Source organism: Gekko japonicus, unplaced genomic scaffold (genome assembly GCF_001447785.1).
Source record: "Gekko japonicus isolate JY-2015 unplaced genomic scaffold, Gekko_japonicus_V1.1 scaffold1082, whole genome shotgun sequence".
NCBI lineage: Eukaryota > Metazoa > Chordata > Lepidosauria > Squamata > Gekkonidae > Gekko > Gekko japonicus.
Genome location: NW_015173155.1, coordinates 119,836 through 142,445, shown reverse-complemented (window position 1 = coordinate 142,445; position 22,610 = coordinate 119,836). Strand labels below are relative to the sequence as shown.

At 51.9% G+C, this 22,610-nt stretch overlaps 1 protein-coding gene across 1 annotated transcript in view; it reads left to right on the top strand.

Annotated features, from left to right (window-relative positions):
* KDM6B (lysine (K)-specific demethylase 6B) overlaps positions 1-22,610 on the top strand; it is a 41,213-nt gene that overhangs the window by 9,076 nt on the left and 9,527 nt on the right. The window contains exons 10-18 of the mRNA XM_015422402.1: positions 31-491; positions 5,647-5,772; positions 13,634-13,739; positions 15,124-15,329; positions 15,469-15,533; positions 16,923-16,994; positions 17,858-18,006; positions 19,843-19,957; positions 20,183-20,370. Coding sequence (XP_015277888.1) covers positions 31-491; positions 5,647-5,772; positions 13,634-13,739; positions 15,124-15,329; positions 15,469-15,533; positions 16,923-16,994; positions 17,858-18,006; positions 19,843-19,957; positions 20,183-20,370 — 1,488 coding nt within the window. The remainder of the gene's footprint in view (positions 1-30; positions 492-5,646; positions 5,773-13,633; positions 13,740-15,123; positions 15,330-15,468; positions 15,534-16,922; positions 16,995-17,857; positions 18,007-19,842; positions 19,958-20,182; positions 20,371-22,610) is intronic.

Sequence of the window (22,610 nt, the reverse complement as noted above, 5' to 3'; positions counted from 1 at the left end):
CGCCACCCCCACCGCCACCCCCTCCCCCCTCTTTGCGCCCCAAGGACGAGTCCCGCAAACGGGACCGGGAGCACCGGCGACACCGACGGTCCGGGAAGGACGGTTCGCGGCGGCACCGCGAGAGCAAGAGCCACAAGGAGAAGAACCGGCAGATCCTGGGCAGCCTGGACGTGCAGAGCAGCGAGAGCCAGGCCCGGGAGAACGGGGCCAAGCCGCCCCCTCCGGCCGTCCCCCAGCCGGAGCGGAGGCCCCCCACGAAGAAGGAGGAGGGGACCGTCAGCTCGGGGGGCTCCACCGTGGTGTGCTCCGCCGATCTCCTCAAGCTGCGTTCGTTCACCGAAGGGCCGCCCAAGGAGCTGAAGATTCGCCTCATCAAGGTGGAGAGCGGCGACAAGGAGACCTTCATTGCCTCCGAGGTGGAGGAGCGGCGCATCCCGCTGAGCGAGGTCACCATCAACCATCCGGCCGCGGAGGTGGTGCGCGCCTGCAAGTGAGTGTCGCCCGCCCCCCGTCCTCGGGCAGTCCCCCCCCCCGTCCTCATTGCCTCAGTTTCCATCTTCGCTTGCGTGCTCTCCAAAAACGGTGCGCAGATAATGAGAGATCCGCACGTATTTGCTGCCAAAGGTGTTTTAAAGAACGGTCCTTACTGGAGTGATCAATTGGGGTCTATTGCCGGGTTGCAGGACAGAAGTCCGGCAGTGCTCTATCCTATCTTCAGGGTGGCCAAACGTGCTCAGCCTAAGAGCCACACTCCTGCCCATCTAGCCGTTCGAAAGCAAGACGTTGCAAGTAGATAAATAGGTACCGCTTTGGTGGGAAGGGAACAGCGTCCCGTGCGCCTCGGTGTTTAGTCATGCCGGCCACATGGCCACGGAAACGTCTTGGGACAGCGCTGGCTCTTCGTCTTGGAAACAGAGATGAGCACAGCAACCCTAGAGTCGGACTCGACTGGCTTTCGAGCAGGGGAACCTTTACCTTTAAGAGCCACATAGAACAAATGTCAGATGTTTGAGCGCCGCAAGTCACGAACAAATATCACATACCCGTTTTTATTGGGAAATATGCCGGTTCGCTTTTTGTTAGCATTAAATGAGACTGCCAAAAACAAAAGGGGGTAAAAACAGGGATTGATAATGATATTTACTTGCCCAATGACATTTATTTGTTTGCTAATGGTATTTATTTGTCTGAGAGAGAGAGAGAGAGAGAGAGAGAGAGAGAGAGAGAGAGAGAGAGAGGTGGAGAGAAAGAATGAAAGCGGTGGAAAGAGAAAGAAACAAGGAAAGCGAATAGATGGGGGCAGGAGGGGGGAGGGAGAAAGAGAGAAAAAGAGAAAGGCAGGTGGAAAGAACAGTGGCTGGGGAAGGGAAGGGAAGACCGATTGGGGAGGCCTGCCTCCCCTTCGCTTCCCCAGCCGCCCTGCCGGGAGCCACAGAATATGTGCGAAAGAGCCACAGTTTGGCCACCCTGCCCTATATGAAATTCTTCTGCACCAGGCATCACAGGCCGCAGTAATGCAGCGCTGAGAGCCGGAAGGGGGAATGGCCAGAAGAACAGTAGCTCAGCCACTCGTAGATCTCTCAAGGGAGTACCAAGTCCGTGGCCGTTGGGTACAAAACAGGCTCTGTAAGCAACACCTTATTGATGCATGTAAAGGATTGTAATAAATAGCGATGTGCAAGTTTGTCAGTCCATCAAAACCCAAAGGTTCTTCTCGTGACTGACCTGTCAAGCATAGCACAGCCCCATATTTTTTCTTGGTAGAGGACCCGACGGGTTCATTCATTCATTCATTCATTCAGGTTTTTACCCCACCCTCCCGGCCAAAGCTGGCTCGGGGCGGCTTACCTAAAAACAGGTAGTTACATTAAGACATAAGTTACAGTTAAAACAAATTCTAAGATCATGCTAAAGTGTCAGTTGGTAATATTCATACAATAGTAGCAGCCAGTAACCACTGTACAAAGTTCTTATCTCACAGTCGGCTCTTGGTGTCGTGGTTAAGTGCGCGGACTCTAATCTGGGAGAACCGGGTTTGATTCCCCACTTCTCCACTTGCAGCTGCTGGATGACCTTGGGCAAGCCGTAGTTCTGATAAGAGCTGTTCTTGAAAAAAAGAGCAGTTTCTGTCAGCTCTCTCAGCCCCACCTACCTCACAGGGCGTCTGTTGTGGGGAGGGGAAGGGAAAGGCGTTTGTAAGCCGCTCTGAGACACCTTTGGGTAGTGAAGGGTGGGGTATAAATCCAATCTCTTCTTCTCTTCTTCTTCTTTTAGTGTTTGTTTGGAATATTCTCGCAGGACTTGCTGTTCTTTAGGCCGTCGATGGCGATTCCAGAGTCCAGGGCCAGCTGGTGTTCTTCACTGGCGGTGGGGGCGGCTCCCAAAAGCCTGGTGGAAGAGCTCCGTCTTACAGTCCCTGCGGAACTGTAAAAGGTCCCTCAGGGCCCTGATCTCCTCCGGGAGCTCGTTCTACCAGGCTGTGGCCACCACCGAAAAGGCCCTGGCCCTGGCCATCGACAGCTTGGCCTCCTTAAGACCCGGGAGGGCCAGCCGATTCTGGGCCCCCGACCACAGTGCTCTCCGGGGAACATGTGGGGAAAGGCGGTCCCTTAGGTATGTAGGTCCCTGACCATATAGGGCTTTAAAAGTAAGAACCAACACCTTGAAACGAATCCGGTATGCTATCGGCAGTTGCTAACTTCGTTCCCGTTTTGAGCGAGGTCGTGAAACATGAGGAAGAACCTCCTGACAGTTAGACCGGTTCCTCAGTGGAACAGGCTTCCTCGGGAGGTGGTGGGCTCTCCTTCTTTGGAGGTTTTCAGACAGAGGCTCGATGGCCATCTGTCAGCAATGCGGATTCTGTGAACTGAGGCAGATCACAAAAGAGAGGGCAGGAAGGGTTGCCTCAGTGCTTAGTTCTTGTGGCCCTTTCTTACACGCCCAGGGAAATGCCGATCGCTGCTTTGGGGTCAGGAAGTGATTTTTCTCCAGGCCGGTTTTGGCCAGGGATCCTGAAGGTTTTTTGTCATCTTCCAGGCATGGAACAGGTGTCACTGGGGGTGTGTGGGGGCGAGGTATTTGTGAATTTCCTCCCTTGTGCAGGGGGTTGGGCTAGATGACGCTGGAGGTAATAGATAAGCATCTGGAGCAGAGGTCCATCAGTGGCTATTAGCCACAAGGTATAGATAGGGGCTCTGGGGCAAGGGATGCTCTGTCTTTTTGGTGCTTGGGGGGGGGGCAACAGTGGGAGGGCTTCTAGTGTCCTGGCCCCACTGGTGGACCTCCTGATGGCACCTGGTATTTCTGGCCGCTGTGTGACACAGAGTGTTGGACTGGATGGGCCATTGGCCTGATCCAACATTGGCTTCTCTTATGTTCTTATGTCCCTTCCGGCTCCCTGATTCTATGCTTATGATACCTTATAAAGCGCATCCATCCATTTCCAGGCTTGAAGCTAGCCACCTGTCGCGAGGAGGAGACCTTTGGATGTTGATGGACCGATAAACCTATACAGTCATTACTTACTGCAACTGTTTACATGTATCGATGAAGTGTTGTTAATAGTGTCTATTCTGTACCCTCCAGCCATAGACTTGGTACTTCCTCTAGAGCTGAAACAGGGAAGCCTTGGATAAAACGTGGTCCCTGCAAAATGCCCACCCGCCCCTCCTCCTACCTAGGTCCAGGGGCTAGTGCCACACTGTCTTCGAATGACGCTTCCCAGTCCACCGTCTGTCTTTGATGTATTTGGGACATGAGTGTGCTCAAAGAAATTCAGAATCTTGCACTAGGCCGGCAGCCGCCCTGGTTGCCTTGACTCACGTGCCCCTTTGCAAAACGTGTCTGAGACTCTGGGGAGGGGCATGCAACGGGTGTGTGTGTGTGTGTGTGATTGCCTAACCTCGGGTCTCCTGCTTTGTCCCTGACGGGGAGAAATGTGGGGGCGGGGCGGGATCAGTGTTCCCTCTAAGCTGAGTGAGTGTGAGCTGGCTCACAGTTTGTTAGCCTCCGGCTCACACATTTTTGTCTTAGCTCAGGAAGGAGGTGGCTCCAGAGCACACTAATCTATGCAGTAGCCAAATCGTCTGCTCACAACTTTCATGCCGGTAGCTCACAGAGCAGGATTTTTGCTCACGAGACTCCGCAGCTCAGAGGGAGCGTTGATTGGGATGAAGCCCGTGGAGAGTTTGCAGAAGGGGAGGGCCTTGGAGGTGACTGGACTGCGGGCCTCTCTCCGATACGTTCTGTTCTGGGAGACTTTGGCCTGTCCTCTTATTTGTCTTCCCAGTGTTTGGGCAGTGTGGAGAGCAGGGCTGAGCCCAGATAAGGGAGACCTCGGGGCTAAAGTCCAGGAGCTGAGAGGCTGAGTGTGGACGGTGCCCTCGTTGGGGTTCTCTGGGTCAAGAGCGGGTGGGGGTGGAGCAGAGGCTTTGGGCCTTGGCCACAGCAGGTTAAATCCTGCCGTACCCCCGGCCCTTGGTTCTGCTATAATCCAAACGTCGCCATTGTTCAAAGGGCTTCCCGCTTGTTATAATCCTCACAACAGCCCTGCGAGGTAGGCTGGCACTGGCCTCCCCGTCTGGCAGTGGGGGAGGGGCTGAGGCTGAGAGAGTGACTAGCCTGTGGGGCCTAGCTGGGATGCTGGAGGTAAAGGTGACATTTGAACCCGGGATGCTGGAGGTAAAGGTGACATTTGAACCCGGGACCTTCATGACAGACCTTAGCCACTGCCTTACAAGAGGCGCCAAACTTCTGCTGCGTATCCTCTAGAGCCCTCCCAGTAACGTTGGGAGGCTACCTGGTGAGAGGCGGTCGCTTTGCACATGCTCAGTGGCACTCCTAGTACCCGCGCAGAAGAGGGCCTTGAATGACACACGCGTGGCAGGCGGTTTCCAAAGGCAGCTGGGGGAGCTCAGCGCCAGCTGGATCGAGCACAGATCGCAGCTGGGAAGGAGGACTTCAGACCTGAAACGTTCTCCGCTGCAAAAATTCTCTGGACATCTTGGGATTGATTCGTTAGGGCCCGTCTCCGGTCTCCAGGGAGCTCAGGGTGGTATAAATGGTCTCTTCTTTCCCCTGCCCCCACCCCTCTTCAGTGAGAACCAGGAAGGCACAAGAGGGGCCGGGCGTGCATCACAACGGCTCACGGCTGCCACCAGCAAGGGATTCGGCGATTCTTCAGAACGCCGGCTTCCTTTCACTTTTGAAAAGAAAGCTGCAAGGTTCTCGTCCTCGTGGCGTGAAAAATGGGAGGGGGAGAGGCCTGGCCGAGAATCCCAGTGGATGGGGAAGGTGGGGTTTCCTCCGCCCTCTGGGGCCGGTCGTGCCTTTCGAGGACAAGTCAAAAGCCTGGTGAAATGCATGTAGAAGTTGCACATCTTGCTTCTCCTCCCTTTTAACTCACAACGTCCCTGCAGAGTAGGCTAGGCCAAGAGGCAGCGAGTGGCTCAGAATTGTTTTGTGGCAGAGTTGGGGACCCGAAGTCGGGTCTCGAGTGTGAGACACTACCCGCGATCTTTTATTCCACCTGTGACTAAAAGAAGCCGTGTCAACCCAGCCCGTTACCTCCTTGGTTAACTGTTTTGTTCTCTGCTGTCTCATTGTCTCTTCCTGTGTTCCTCTCCCCCCCCCCCCCCCCCTTTTTTGCACCACAAGGTGAAGGGGAAATTTAAGGAGTCTTACCTGTCACCCGCCCTGTCCGTCAAGCCTCAGATCAACTCAGAAGAAAAGCTCCCGCGGGACAAACTCAACCCCCCCACCCCAAGCATCTACGTGAGTGCCTCTTTTGTGGGGGTGGGGTTCATGGTGCTCACAAGAAAACGTGGCTGGGATTCAGGGATTCCCCCGACACACACACACACACACACATTCACTTCCATAGATAACAAAACAGAGCTGCGAGGTGCTAGCCCTCATGGGGTGCACAGAAGGGGTGGGGATTTGCCAGGTGAGACCTCAGAGGGCGTAAAGGACCTGACGAAGATTCCTGATGGTTTGATGGGGGGGGGGGCGTGTGGCCATCATTTTCGGCCCTCCTGTGGCAGCCAGAAGTTGGGGAAAGTAGATGTCAAAGTTTCGGGGCTGTTAATTTTAGCATGAGCTCCAAGCAGCCCAGGCTCTGGAGGTGTAGGATCATGGAATCGTGGAATGTTAAAAGATGGAAGGGACCTTGCAGGTCATCTAGTACAGCCCCCTGCACTCTGCAGGAGCGTAGCCGAAAGAGAGCCCTACAACATACCCGGAAGATGGTCGTCCAGCTTCTGCTTGAAAACGTCCAGCGAAGGAGCGTCCACCACCTCCCCAGGCAGTCTGTTCCACTGCTCAACCACTCTTATGGTTAGGAAGTCTCCCCTGATATTTAGCCGGTATCGACTCCCTTGTCATTCCCACCCATTAGATCTAGTCTTGCAATCCGGAGCAAGAGAGAATAGATCTGCTCCATCTTCTGCATGATATTTGAAGACTGCAATCATGTGTCCCCTCTAAGCCTTCTCTTTCCCAGGCTAAACAGACCCAACTCTTTCAGCCTTTCCTCAAAGATCAGTGTGAGGTCATTTTGGTTTCTCTCATATATTTTTTTTTAAAGAAAGTTTTTTTTCGGGGGGGGATTCAGTTGCGACGCACTAACCCTTTAATTTCATTTTCCTCTTCCCGATGCGGGTCTCTTGGGCTTTTGACCCTCCTCTTTTAGATGATGCTGTTATTGTAGCTCTTCCCACAAAGAGGACTAGCATTTCTGAACTCCCTCTTTCTAGCGCTCTGTGTCCTGTGCACCTTTCAGATGGCAATCGGAGTCCAGAGCGGTCATCTTGCTGCTGCCCCGCCTTTAATTCCCTCCCCCCAAGAATCGGGGTCTTCTCCTGTAGTTTTGGGATTCTGTTGCATAGCCTTGCCTTTGTTCCTCTGGAGAGAGACGGCCCCTGACTCAGCGGCCCTGGGACTTCGTGTTCCGAGATAGCTGGATAATCTGGCGCCGGCGTTTCTTTCTCAGTGTCAACTTGCCTTGGCTTTGCCTCCCTGCCAGAAGACAAACAGGGTGTTGCGTTGGCTTTTCTCATCTCATGATGAGAAGCGTCTTCAGGTTTTTGTGGCCCCCTCAGCCCTGCCCACAAGGTCCCAAGAAATCGAAGGGAAATTTAGAACACCGTTAAGCATGCTTGAAAGATCAACATGGGAACACATTCACCAAACGGGACAAAATAAAGCAAAGAAGGGAATGATCCACCGAAGAGCTATACAGAAGAGAGGAAAGGATGACAAGATTCTTTCCAAGGAGAATCTTTTGAAGAAGGACCTGCATTTTTAGAAAGTGAAGTGAGAGCTGCAGTGAGAGCAGTCAGGAGAAACCGATCACCAGGAGTAGGTGGGGTATCAGTAGAGCCGTTCCAAGTCACAGAAACAGAGTCCATCAAAATCTTTGACTGGATTGTGCCAACAAGTATGGAAAACAAAACGGCCCACAGACTGGAAATGGTCCGTTCCAGAAAAAGGAGATGTCAAAGATTGCAGCAACTATCAAGCCATTGTATTAATTTCTCACGTGAATGAAGTGGTGCTTACAATCTTAGAGCAAAGACTGTTACCGTACCTAGAATGAGACATGCCAGATGTTCAAGCCGGACTCAGAAAAGGAAGAGGTGCTAGAGATCATATTGGAAATTTATGTTGGTTACTGGACCTTTCAAGAGAATTTCTGAAGAAAATCACTTTTGTTTCATAGATTACAGCAAAATCTGGGACTGTGTGGATCACGAAAAGCTGTGGTTGGTTTTAAATGCAACGGGTGTGCCACCACATCTGAAAAGATTATTTTATAAGCACAAAAATAAACAATAACATGTTCCATAATAATACAAAACACAACTACAATCATGCATAAAACATGGACAATCATTTTATACAGGCATAAACAAAAGTATAAATAATCATTTCTTCTACAACTACTTCATCTACCATATCTAAAGTATACATATATACAATCATGAACTACATGCCACAGTAATCGAATTTATTACAATTCTCAATCAGAACCAGCTTGCTTAATAAAAGTTCTTAATTTTACACTTCTGTTTAACTTTATTCTATCTTTCCCTCATCACTCATATCTAAAAATTCAGTTTTACAAAGATACGTTGTCTGACTCTACCTCTTGGTGTTTCTCTGCTTTAGCGATTTAGTCCAAATTATCAGCTATATATTTGAAAAGTACATTCCATTTTTTCTTGGAATTCTGAAAGTGGTCTGTTATATATATTAAGATATTAGTTTTGCCATTGTTGTGTATTTGTTTTAATTTGTTCTTCCATTCCATCAGTTCCGGGCATTTTCATGCCTTCCATCTTTTCACAAATGTCACCCTTGCCAGCATTACCATATATTCAAACAGTTCACGATGTCTTCGCATGATATTACTTGATAAAATATTTTGTAACATACTCTTGGGGTCCATTGCAAACTTTTTGCATTTCTTCATAGATTTTAATGCAATATGGTAGAATGTTCTATCTGTGCTCTGACATTTCCAACACTTTGCGTTATATCCAGTATTGGTTTTTGTGATTTGTTTGAACGTGATAGACCACCTGAAAGACATTTTATACCAATTCTCCCTTAATATTTGAGATTCAGTAAATTTAATCTCTTTAGTCCGTAATTTTTCCTACTGGTTTATGGGAACATTCTCTCCAGAAATTCTCATCTATTTAATCACACAATCTTTAACTTGCTCTGTTTCTGTTTCCTATTGCAGTAGGATTTTATAATTTTTTCTTAATAAATGTTTCTCCTGTAATTAATTGTTCAAAGGTCGTTTTCTCTCTTAGCCGACCTCTTTCTTTGGCTATTTGTTCTTTCTGTTTGGATACCATTTGGTGATGTATCAGCCACGGGGATATTCTTTCCTTCATTATAGACTTCTTGCCAAGGTTTGATTTTCCCTTGTCTCATCAGATAGTCTTAAGTTATACGATCAGTTTTCTTTATCAGTTGGAGAGGTCAATGGCAAAATGGACGGACTTATTCTATTTTTACATTGAAACCACATTCTTAATAGACCGTCCCTCAAAATACGTTTGCTGTCTTGTCCTTGAATAGTTTTCAGTGACTTCTTAATCCATAAATTGTGGATTCCTTCTTTTACATCCATTATTTCCAGTCTGATGTTCCTCTCATTTGGATGTTCCTCTTATTATGATCCGATCTGAAATCCAAGCCAGTGCAGCTGCTTGGCGGTACAATTTACTATTTGGTAGTGCGAAGCCATCTGATTGTTTTGATGTACCGCCGAAACATCTGATTGTTTTGACGTACAACCTGTCCTCTGAACAAGAAGCTGCTGCTAGGGCAGAGGATGGGGAAACTGAATGGTTTCCAACAGGCAAAGGGTATCAGATGAAGATGTATTTTATCTCCCTATCGCTTCAGTCTATATAAAGAACATATCCTAAGGAAAGCTGGTTTAGATTTACACGAAGGTGGGGTGGAAATTGGTGAAAGGAACAGTAACAGTTTTGAGATGGGCAGGTAACACTGTATTACTGGCAGAAGTAGTGAAGCCTCGACACGACTGCTGATGAAGGTTAACGCAGAAAGGGCCAAAGCAGGATTATAGAGTAAAAGCAAGAAGACAAAAGTAATGACTACTGCGGAAGGCTGACAACGAAGAAATTGAAGCTGACAGGAAGAAATTTGAATCCTCTGAAATGTGGTGTTGGAGGAGAGTTTTTCAGAAACCATGGAAGGCCAAAAAGACAAAACTGTGGGTTTTAGAAGAAAAGAAGAAGAGAAGAGATTGGATTTCTACCCCGCCCTTCACTAACCGAAGGAGTCTCAGAGCAGCTTACAAACTCCTTCCACTCCCCCTCCCCACAACAGACACCCTGTGAGGTCGGTGGGGCTGAGAGAGCTCTGACAGAAACTGCTCTTTTTCAAGGACAGCTCTTATCAGAACTACGGCTTGCCCAAGGTCATCCAGCAGCTGCAAGTGGAGAATCAAACCCGGTTCTCACAGATTAGAGTCCGCGCACTTAAACCACGGCACCAAACGAGATCAAATCAAGCCTGAATTCACCCTAGAAGCTACAATGACTGAATTGAGGCTGTCATACTCTGGTCCCATTATGAGAAGACAAGAGTCACGGGAAAAGATAATAATGCTAGGAAAATCGTTGAAGGCAGCAGGAAAAGGGGAAGACCCAACATGAGGCGGATTGACTCCATCGAGGAAGCCACAAAGGCAGGAGAAAAGTGAAAGAGTCCAGGAGCACCTGAAAGACTAATAAAATCTGTGGCCGGGCAAGAGCTTTCGTGGTCTTTCAGGTGCTCCTGGACTTTTGCCCCCTTTCTACTGTGACAGACGGATCCAACAAGGCGACCCGTCTAGATCTGGGCAAGGCTGTTAATGAGAGGGCGCTTTGGAGAGCATTCACTCACAGGATCGCCGTAAGTTGGAAGGGACTTGACCAGGGGTGTCGAACTCATTTGTTACGAGGGCCGGATCGGACATAAATGAGACCTTGTTGGACCCGGGCTGTGTGTGTCATAAAATGTAATGCCAGGGAGCGGAGATATGAACTTTATAAAGGGCACAAACACAAAGGTGGGCTTTTTTACTTAAACACATGCTTAAAACATTAGCACTCTTGCAATATTTTATTTAACAGGTGTCTGATCACGGACACCTCTTGCTCTGAACTATTGCATCAAAACGTCTGTGCTGTTGGAGTCTTGAGTGTGCTGTTCAGGTGTGTATCTGTAAGCTGGAAGCCTACGATGACGCAGCAGCAGTAGAACTGGAAGAAGGAGCAGAAGACAAGCCCGTTCCACTGCGGGCCTGATAGAAGCCCTCCAGGGGCCTGATCCGGCCCTTGGGCCGCATGTTTGACACCCCTGGACTTGACAGTGCTTCACACGCACGGGCTGGGATCTTGCTTCAAATGCCTCGTCCCCCGTCCCCCCGTGGATGTCAGTGTCTTGCTCACAGTGATGGTGTGGAACGTCTCTTTGGACTGTGCATCATTGCCCTGGTGCCGGTCCGTGCCTTTTAGAGTCGCTACTGCACTGACCTGAAACAATCAAGCTCTTCTTTGTGCAGGACACACCTCCTGCGTTACCTGGCGGCTGAGTGCCTCTTCTCAGTCCCGTGTCCACTGGAGTGCCTCCCTCACCTACAGACAGCTTCGGGGTCACCGAGGATCTTTTGTTCATTGGTTTATTTGCAGTTTAGAAGGTAGCTTCTGCCATTTTTGTATCTGTAGCTTTAACGTCTCTCCAGATGTTTTTATGCCGTTGGGGCCCACCTTACTCAGCGGCACCAAGGCGGGCAACAACGGAATAAACACGTTTGGAGGAATGTTAAAGCAACAGATACGAAAGCGGTAGAAGCTGGCTTGTAAACGTCTTCCGCCCCCTTTTCCTGGGCTCGTGGTGGCTTCAGAGAGCTCCTGGAAGCCGGAGCCAAAGACGGGGACCCCAAATGAACGTCTCCTTTCAATGGGTGGGTCGAACGCCCTCCGTTTTCTCTCGTGGCTGGGGCTGCCTCCTTCTTGTGGGATCATCTCTGCGGTCTCCCCCGGAACTTCTGCAGTCTCTCGTTTTCACACTGGGTACGGCCCGGGCCGGTTGTCCCTCCCCATCTTCACTCAACAGACTTCTCGGTGTGGTTCCATCGAGAGCTTCCATCCCGTGGCTCCTGACCCAGAATTTCCCCCCCAAAAAACCAATTTATTAGGATATATTATTAGTTCAAATACACAACATATTATTTTTTATTATACATCCCTTTTTCTCTCCCCCCCCTCCTCTGGCTTCCCACAGTGCTCCAACCTCCACCCCATTTCTTAGTTCTTTATGTTCACTTATCCTTTAACCATAGTCTACCGGTAACACTTCTTTCTACTCTTATTTTCTCCTAATTAACTTTCATCTAGTAACATTCACTTTTCAATAATTGTCAAAGCAAATTAAATTGTCCTTTACGTCCCAATATTTTTCCAGATATTATTTAAAGTCTTTCCAATCTGCATAAAATTCTTCTGCTTCAAGGTTCTTAAGTTTCCTTGTCGTTTTGTCCATTTCCTGACCCAGAATTTTTGACCCCCGACTTCGGCTGGGTTTTCCCCGTGGTGGCAGTGTGAGGGGCCCAGCCCACCCTTCCCTGTGTCCGCTACGCCTGGAGTGCTCTGCCGTAGAGGAGAAAAGGCAGGAGAGGAAGGTTTTCCGCCACACGTGCCCGTGCATTCTGCCTTTTGGGCCAAAGGAGCCCCGACCGGGGTAGGGGTAGCCCAGGCAAGCCGGATCTTGTTGGATCTCGGAAGCTAAGCAGGGCCGACCCTGGCAGGTACTTGGATGGGAGACCTCCAAGGAATACCAGGGCCCGGACGCCGAGGCAGGCAATAGCAAGCCCCCTCCCTGAAACGTCCAAGCCCCACTAGCGGTCGCCAGAAGTCAGCCATGACTTACACACACACACACACACACACACACACGCAGAGTCATACACGCACAAAAAGAACTGGCCAAAGGCATATAAGGAAATTGGGTTACAACTTCCAGAGGGGATAGTGGCGCACTCTCTTAACCCTGGCAGGTGTTTGGATGGGAGACCTCCAAGGAATACCAGGGCCCGGACGCAGTGGCAGGCAATAGCAAGCCACCTCCCTGAAACGTCCAAGCCCCACTAGCGGTCGCCAGAAGTCAGCCATGACTTACACACACACACACACACACACACACACACACACACACACACAGTCATACACACACAAAAAGAACTGGCCAAAGGCCTCGGCACGAGGAAGGGAAAACCCAGTCTTTCAGGATGGCTCTGGAGGCCTTCGGTGGCTGGCAGTGTTGCCTAACAAAAGGGCCCCTTAACTTCATCCAAAGAGGAATTCCCAGTTGGAAAAGGGGGGTGTTGAGGTGAACTGGGGGTCAGTGTTCCCTCTAAGCTGAGTGAGTGTGAGCTAGCTCACAGTTCTTTAGCCTCCAGCTCACACATTTCTGTCTTGGCTCAGGAAGGATGTGGCTCCGGAGCAAACTGATTTATGCAGGAGCCAAATCGCTTGCTCACAACTTGAATGCCAGTAGCTCCCAAACAGTGTTCCCTCTAAGCTGAGTTTAGTGTGAGCTATCTCACAGTTCTTTAGCCTCTGGCTCACACCTTTTTGTCTCAGCTCAGGAAGGAGGGCTCCGGAGCAAACAAATTTATGCAGCAGCCAAGTCGCTCGCTCACAACTTTAATGCCAGTAGCTCACAGACAGTGTTCCCTCTAAGCTGAGTCAGTGTGAGCTAGCTCACAGTTCTTTAGCCTCCGGCTCACACATTACTGTCTTGGCTCAGGAAGGAGGGCTCCGGAGCAGCAGCCTGATCGCTGGCTCACAGCTTTAATGCCGGTAGCTCACAAAGTAGGATTTTTTGCTCACCAGACCCGGCAGCTTAGAGGGGGCATTGCCGGGGGCCACGGGAGGAGCTGAGCCCCTGTGGGAACATTGGGCCGCCCGGCTTTCTCCATCTGCTGGTCTGACCTGGGGGCCCGGTTGAGCAGGCGGCTGCTTCCAGCGAGGAGTCTTATGTGGCCAGATCCCCGCGGGTTTCTCGGTCTCTCACCTGTGCCTTTCCTCTCCTTCCTCCGCAGCTGGAGAGCAAACGGGACGCTTTCTCACCGGTGCTCCTGCAGTTCTGCACTGACCCCAAGAACCCCATCACCGTCATCCGGGGCCTGGCCGGCTCCCTCCGCCTCAGTGAGTCCCCCCACGCCGTGGGGTTGTGGGGGTGGTGGAGGGGGCTTGCGTTGGGGTGCTTAGGGGCTCGGGCCCGCGTTCGGAGGAGGGTCTAAGAACGAGGCGAGGGCTTGTGGGGACCAGGAGGGGGCTGAGGGGAGAGACTTCCCCGAGGCTTGCCAACTCCTGGAGATTTGTCGATCGATCCAGGGGAGGGCCCGGCATCCCAGCGGAGTACAGGGCCACAGAACCGGCCTTCCAAAGCCAGCCAGGTCCTCTGGAGGGCCAACGACAGGGCACGGAGGCCGAGGGCCTTACCCCGCTTGGCTCTGTGATGCAGGGGATTGGTGCCTCTGAAGGTGGAGGTTCCCCTCAGCCATTGACAGACTTCTCCTCCATGAATCAATCAATCTTATCCCCTTTTAAAGGCGTTGATTCCTGTGGGCGTCACTACATCCTCTGGCAGCCAATTCCACAGTTTAATCACTCTCTGAGAGCCAGTTTGGTGTCGTGGTTAAGTGCACGGACTCTAATCTGGGAGAACCAGGTTTGATTCCCCACTCCTCCACTTGCAGCTGCTGGATGACCTTGGGCAAGCCGTAGTTCTGTCAGAGCTGTCCTTGAAAAAAAGAGCAGTTTCTGTCAGAGCTCTCAGCCCCACCGACCTCCCAGGATGTCTGTTATGGGGAGGGGAAGGGGAAGGAGTTTGTAAGCCGCTCTGAGACTCCTTAAGGTAGTGAAGGGCGGGGTATAAATCCAATCTCCTCCTCTTCTTCTTCTGCCAGTTTGGTGTAGTGGTTGAGTGCGTGGACTCTAATCTGGGAGAACCGGGTTTGATTCCCCACTCCTCCCCTTGCACCTGCTGGATTACCTTGGGCAAGCCGTAGTTCTGATAAGAGCTGTTCTTGAAAAAAGAGAAGTTTCTGTCAGAGCTCTCTCAGCCACACCGACCTCACAGCCGGTGTCTGTTGTGGGGAGTGGAAGGGAAAGGAGTGTGTAAGCTGCTCTGAGACTCCCTTGGGTAGTGAAGGGCGGGATATAAATCCAATCTCCTCCTCCTTCTGTATTCCCTTTTCCCTGTCCTGAACCTACTGCCCAGAAGTTCTAGCCTTTCGGGAGGAAAATCCCTCTCTCCACCCGATACGTAATTTTATAAACCTCTCTCATTGTCCAGGAGATGCCCAGGCCCCATCTGGAAGCTGGCAACTAGAGCTTCTGTGGTGGGTAGCAGAAGGACATGGCTGAGGTCAGGGGCTCTGGGGTCAGGGAAGAGTTTGAGGGGAGGACGGTTGTGAGCACAGCTTCTGTTGGAAGTGTGGAGACAGGGAAGAGGCGGTAGTGCCGTGGACGGCCGGCGGGTTTTGGCGCCCCTTCTTGACGGGGGCCCCCTTTGCCTTCCCCTCAGACTTGGGCTTGTTCAGCACAAAGACGCTGGTGGAGGCCAGCGGGGAGCACGCCGTGGAGGTGCGCACGCAGGTGCAGCAGCCGTCGGACGAGAACTGGGACCTCCAGGGGACGAAGCAGGTGTGGCCGTGCGAGAGCAGCCGGTCCCACACCACCATCGCCAAGTATGCCCAGTACCAGGCAGCGTCCTTCCAGGAGTCTCTCCAGGTGAGAAGGGAGGCCCTCTTCTTTCTCCTCCCCCCCCCACCTCGGGGCGAGGATCTCTGGAGCGGGAAAGGCCACCGGTGGGCCCCGCTGTGTGAGGGGGCGCCTCCATCTTTGACCTTTTCTTATCTTGGGGGGGCAGGAAGACAAAGAGAGCGACGAGGAGGAGGCCGAAGAGCCGGACAGCACCACGGAGACTCCCCCCAGGTAGGCGTCAGGCACCTGCGGCGATCCGTTCCCAACAACTTCCATTCAAAAGAGTAAAGTTTATCGAGTACAGTAAAGGCAGGTCTTCTGTGCATACATCCTGTGTCAGAACTCATTCAAAGCGTGCGCAGCGGAGAGTTATACAGAATTCAGAGGGGTCCCTTGACGGCCCCGGTCCAATCAGGGAGCTAGCAAAAGCCCGCCTAACCTAACGGGTACATGTTCTCAGGGGAAAGTTACAGTAAGATACCAAGGTCACACTGGCTTAGGCTACACAAATAAGAAGAGTCGGGAAGAAACGAAACTTACAATTCCATTACATAGGTAGACTGACGTCTCCCCCACCCCCACCCCCACCAGCCATGGCAGCTGTGCCTAGCTGACATTGGGCCATTCCCGCCCCATCACGAGGAAGAGGCTCCCGGGGAAGGTGGGGGGGGCCGTCCAGCCGTGGCACCCGCCTGCCCTGCCATGGTGGCAAAAGTATGGGGGTGCTGACATTGAAGATGGAGGAGTTTGGGACATGGGATACATTTGGGGGGAGGAGGCGGTTGGGAAATCATTTTTAAAAATGTAAACAGTTGGAGCTTGGAAGGAAATGGGGTGGAAAGTGGGTGGGTGGGTGTGGGAGACGAACCCTCCTCCCTTTGCCCCTCCTCATTTGCAGTGTAACTTTTTAGAAAAGCGCCAGAGTCCAGGGGCACCTTAAAGACTAACAAAATGTCGCCTGGAGAGGAGACGACTGAGAGGGGTTATGATCACCCTCTTCAAGTACTCGAAGGGCTGTCGTCTAGAGGATGGGGCAGAGTTGTTTTCTGTTGCCCCAGAAGGTCGGACCAGAACCAACGGGTTGAAATTAAATCATTCGGCTAAACATTAGGAAGAACTTCCTGAGAGGTAGAGGGTCCTCGGGAGGTGGCGGGCTCTCTTCCTTTGGAGGTTTTTAAAGCAGAGGTTAGATGGCCATCGGACAGCAATGCTAGTTCTGTGAACTTGGGCAGATCACGAGAGGGAGGGCAGGAAGGGTCGCCTCGGTGCTTAGTTCTCGTGGCCCTGTCTTACACGCCCAGGGAAATGCCGATCGCCACTTTGGGGTCAGGAAGCAGTTTTTGTCCAGGCCAGTTTGGCCCCCAGTGATCCTGGAGGGTTTTTTTTGCCATTTTCTGGGCATGGAGCGGGGGCCCCACTGGGTTTGTGTGTGTGTGTGGCGGGGGGGAGGTATTTGTGACTTTCCCACATTGTGCAGGGTGTTGGACTAGATGACTCCGGAGGTCCCTTCCAACTCTATGATCCTATGTGGCCGGGGAGGAGCTTTCGTGAGTCACGGCTCACTTCGGATACACTTTCCCCCCTTCGGATTGTAACTGTCTCTTTGGCTTTCCTTCCCAGCACCAACCCCGATCAGAAACCTCACCAGATCATCAAGTTTGGGACCAACATCGACCTCTCGGATGCCAAGCGGTGAGGAGGGCGGGGGGGACACACACGGAAGCCTCGAGCGCTTCTTCCTCTGCCGTCCCCACAGTCGAATGAAAGCAGTCCCTTAACTCCAGAGAGAGTCTTGGCCCTTCAAGCTCTGGTCAACAATGCTGGGAACAGAGCAAAGTTTGAGTCCAGTGGCCCATCCCTGAAGATGTGTTCCTGGTGGTTTAGTTAAGGCGCCGCTGGGATTCCGTAGTCTATAGTTTTCAGCCTTTGCTGCCCCCCTGTGGCTATAATCTGTCACTGCAATGGAGGGCCACTCATTGAGCTTTTGCTGCTCCTCCGTTTTCCTGCCTGGAAGACAACGGTTGCCTCTCTGCTGCCCTCCCAGTGGCCATATTGAGCAACAGCCTCTTTCTGGGGTTGGCTCTGTCTATGCTGCCTCCCGGTGGCCATCTGTGGCCATTGCAAGAGAGTAAAGTGATGGTTCTATGCTGCCCCCCTGTGGCTGAGCCATGTTATTGTTGTATACAGACTTTTTTTTTTTTTTGCTGTTTAAAAGACGGAAGTCATAACAGCTCATTGCCGGCAATCATTCTTTGCAGTTCCGTTCATCGATTTGCTTCTGACTTTTTAGTCGCTTTTCAGTGTTCATGCAGTGGAGCGATGGGGGGACTTTTGCTCAGGGCTGCTGACGGCGCACAGCCGCCTTTAGTAGCTTTTAAAGGATGGACATCTTGATTCAAGTCCAGCAGCACCTCAGGCGCTTTTGAGAGTCAAACCTCGCTTTGTCTGAGCAAAGGTGTTCCTGGACTCTAATCGAGCTATTTGACTGGAGACCAGCACGGCCTCTCTCTGAAGCTCTTTTAAAATGAACTTTTCCATTTTCCGATGGCTTGCAGGTGGAAGCCGCAGCTACAGGAGCTGTTGAAGCTGCCTGCCTTCATGCGAGTCACCTCCACGGGGAACATGCTAAGTCACGTGGGACACACCATCCTGGGCATGAACACGGTGCAGCTGTACATGAAGGTGCCAGGCAGCCGCACGCCGGGTAAGAGGCAGAGGAGGGGCATGGGTGTTGGTGCCAGTCTTATGCCTCCATATGTAACCTAACATCAAATAAAGCTCCAAAGTATTTCAATTCTTAAGCTATTCTTATCATTTAAGCTATTCTTATCATTTAAATATACTGTTCAAAGCAATTAGTACACAAACAGGTTAAGAATTTGAAGGAAGAGAATGCCTACAGGGACCGTGGGCACATGGGCAGGAAAATGCGGGGGGGAAGCGTGGCTGTTTGCCCCGGGGCAAAATAACGCACGGTTGCACCAGCAGACGTCCCGTGGAGGTCCCATGGAGGTCCCGTGGTAGGGGGGAGGTGCCGAGCACACCACAATCCTGCGCCGCGGTAAAGAAGCGGCGCGGCAAACGAGTTTTTTTTCTCCGGACACCAAAGTGTGCGCATGCCCCGTTGGGTGCTCGTGCGCATCCCATGGACAGTTGGAAAAAAACCCAACCTTTATACAAGGGGGCAGGGCGGTCGCCGGAACTACCACCGGAAACACGATCAGACGCCCGCCCTTTCCCCGCGGTTACCGGAAACTAGTACCTCTGAGGTACTAGTTTTTAACCGTGCATCTTCAGCGGGAAGCATCAGGTTCGGCACAGGAGCTCTACACTTCCCAGATGTGGCGGTGAGATTGCGCCCGGAAAATCCACCTATCTTCCGTCTCTCTAGCATGCCTAATGCTCCGTGTGACCTCAGCCAGAGTGAGGCTACACGTGTTCATCATGAATAAAGACAAATAAGGCAGTTTGGAGACATTGTTCCGAGGGAGTTCCCGTCGCCGTAAAACACGGCAGTTTTGGAAGCACTACTTTCTGGGAGAACCCGTCGACATGCAGTCCTGATGAAGGGATTGATAACACATTGGAGAATCCGGAGAGTGGGTTGACTGCAGCTTATCATTTATTGCTTGACTCAAGTGTTAAGGACTGGATTTACTTGCTCTGTGGACATTTGTGCTTTTCCAGTTTGGAATTGTGAAGTCTTTTCTCCCCTTTGGAATTGTGGAGTCCATTCTGGGACACAAAAGTTTCCTTCAAATGCTTAACCTGTTTGTGTACTAATTGCTTTGAACAGTATATTTCAAGAACAAGAATAGTTTAAATAATCAGAATAGCTTAAGATTTGGAATACTTTGGAGCTTTATTTGATGTTAAGTTATTATATGGCCTACACTAATTCATCAATTTCCTTAAATTGTTGTAAGTCTTACGCCTCCAGCACGGTCAGCGTCTTTCTAGTTCTGATATAGTTTCGTCAGTTTCCGGTTTGTTTCTTTGCCAACCTCATGGTGCTGTTTTTAGCCTTCAAAGCCCCATTTTCCCCCCCCCCCCTGACATTTCTTCCCAAACAACTCCTCATTTGTATTCTTCTAGGGCTGCTCTGTTTAGCATCCCATCCTTTAGGGAGGCAAGAACGAGCTCTGCTGGAAGCAGGGCCTTTTTAGCTGCAGCCCCTTCTTCAGGAAATTCCTTTGGCTCCCTCCCTGTTTCTTCTTTTTCCCCTCTAACGGCAACTGGGAAGACTGCTGGTTCAGCGTGCCTTTTGGCAATTAATGGGGGGGACTTTTATTCCATATTTTTTTTAGAAAACGTTTTTCTTTACAGACTTTTAATCCCTGTAAACCAGTTTGTGAATTATATGTATTGAAAAGCGACATGAAAATCTATGTCGTTCAGCGACGGATGCCGTGCCTTATCCAAGCCTCTGTCCCACTCGGAATGCCTGTTTCCCCCTAGGGAATTTTCCAGAAAGAGCGCCCAGAGAGGCTCTGAACCAAAGCTAATGTCTGGGGTCCTAAAGAGCGTTCCCCTCTTGCAGGTCACCAAGAGAACAACAACTTCTGTTCGGTGAACATCAACATTGGGCCTGGCGACTGCGAGTGGTTTGCAGTCCACGAGCATTACTGGCAGAGCATCAGTGCCTTCTGTGACAGGTGGGTGGGGAGGGGACCGGGGGAGGAGGCTTTGGCCCCGCTTGGGGTGGGGGCGGATCCCCACCTGGCGAGGCGCTAGACTCTCGTCTGCTCACATCCCAGATGGAGCGCTCTCTGGCACGTCGTCGTCTGGTGGCGGCAGCCGACGCCAAGCTGTGCTGTCTGCAGAAAACTGGTCTGGGACATTCCTTCCTGCCTCATTGGGCTTGTGTCTCTTTCCCGCAGGCACAATGTGGATTACCTGACTGGCTCGTGGTGGCCCATCCTGGAAGACCTCTACCAGTCCAACATCCCTGTCTACCGCTTCATCCAGCGGCCGGGAGACCTCGTCTGGATCAACGCCGGGACCGTCCACTGGGTTCAGGCCACCGGGTGGTGTAACAACATCGCTTGGAACGTCGGCCCGTTGACAGGTAATGTGTCACGATGCGGGGTGAGGCAGGGGCGAGGCAGTTGGGATGCAGTCCGAGGTCAAGAGCCAGTCACACCAGTTGGCCAGAAACCAAGTCCAACACACAAAGCGAGAGCGGGGTGGTCAAGGTACAGTCCGGAGTCTAGAGCCAGGCAAGCAAACCAACCGGAAAACCAAGTTCAAAGCACAAACCGTTGGAGTCGTCAGGAAACCAGAGTCCAAAAGAGTCACGAGCCAGAGAGTCAAAAGTTCGGGGTGCAGAGTCGAAGCGTGGTCGTTCGAGCCGAGGTCAAGGAGCCAAGGAAATCCAGACAGGAACCAGGAGTTAGGATCACGAGCAAGGAGGTGCAGAGCTTCGTGAGGGCGTGGGTTAAATAGCCCATAAGCCTGCTGGCTATTAGCATGCCCCAAGCGAGTCCCGGCTCCTGCTAATACTCGGGGCTGAATGAGCGCCTGCCACGCATGTGTGCCTCTCGCTGCCCGGCTGCCATATCCCGTCGGTGCTGTTCTCTCAAACGGGATACCGGCGGAGGCGAATCAGGAGGAGAACTGTCCGGGCGTGCTTCTGCCTCAGCTGTTGCTGGGGTAGCCTCTGGAATCTCAGCCCTGCCAGGTGCGGGAGTTTCCGGCATCGAGAGCTCATCCCCAGCAGCACTTAGATCCTCTGCTGGGGCGGCTTGTTCGCACTCAGCGGGAGCCGCTTGCTCACAGTCAGCAGGAGCCGTGACATAACGGGCACGGCCCGGATCCCGCCAAGGAGCAAAGGGAGCTCTTACGGCTCTCGTGTGGGTTAGAACAGCTCACGATTTGCGTTCCCGAGGCCCCAGGATGAACCCCCAGCCTCTCTAGTTGGGGGGGGGGCTGCGAGAGATTGGAGCGGACTGGGCCGCGCAGGCCAAAGTTCTGAACTGGCACACAACAGCTTCGTCTGTTTGCTGGTGGGACTGGGAGCCTCCCGGGACACATGGGGAAGAGGGCTCATCCAGGGTAGGATGCGGTTGGAGCGGGTAGTCCCGTCTTCCCTTTTGTGTTTGTTGCGCGTGTTTGGAATCCCAGGGCTGTGGCAGGGACTGAAGGGAAACGTAAAAGTAGCCTTCAGTTGAGAAACAAGAAAGTTCCCCTACTGCAGGGGACTCCGTGGTCCAGCTGGCATTTCGAGACCGATTTTCTCGGTTGAAATGCGGCCGTCAGCTGGCTGCGCCTCCGTTCCTTTGTCTCTTCTTGTTCGTGCAAAGAGGCATCTGAATCGAGTAATGTAATTTAACGTAATGCTCTTTGCATCCTGTTTGCTTATTAGCAGGGAAATGAAATTGTCTCCGAGAGGGATCGGTGCCTCTCTGCCTTCATTTATTTATATCTTTAAAACACCCGTTAGCTCCCTCCCCTCCTTACAGAGCTCAAGGCAGCTTTAGAAACATACAATAAAAACATAAGGCCTGAATTTAAAATCACTACTCAGGAGCCAGTGTTCCCTCTAAGCCGAGTGAGTGTGGGCTAGCTCACAGTTTTCTAGCCTCCGGCTCACCCATCATTGCCTTCGCTCAGGAAGGAGGGCTCCGGAGCAGACTAATTTACGCAGCGGCCCAATGGCTCGCTCGCAACTTTCATGCCCGTAGCTCACAAAGTAGAATTTTTGCTCGCAACGCTCCACAGCTTAGAGGGAGCCTTGCTCAGGAAGGCTGATAGACTTAACTAAATGCAGTCCTAAATAAAACTGTCTTCAACTGCTCCCTAAGGACTGGAGGTGAGGGGGCCAGGCGTGCTTCCCTGGGGAGGTGGTTTTGTAAGGGTGGGGCTACCACCGAAAAGGCCCCGTCGCGTGTGCCCGGCAAACAGGCACAGTCAGAAGGGCCTTAATTCCTGGGCAGGAACATAGGGGGAAAGGCGGTCCTCCAGATAGCCCAGTTTCCAAGCTTTCTCTGTGGGAGGGTCCCTAGACTAGAGTCTGTTGTTCCCTGCAGGGGGGAGGGGCACTGTTGGACCTCTCGAGAGGAGGACTGCAGCTTCCCTCGAAAGCAGAGCAGAGGAGGGGTCTGGGATATGTGCTGGCGCTTCTCTGTGCATCTAAGAACAGTGGGAAAGGATGGCACAAGAGCCAGTCACGCCAGGGCCGTTGCTGGGATTTGGTCATTCAGGGGGCCTTTCAATAATCCGGGGGGTGCTTGGGGAAGGGGTGGCGGCGAGGAGTCCTCCAGGTGGCCCAGAGAGCCAGGGAGCCTGTGGGCTGCGTGGAAGTCGAGG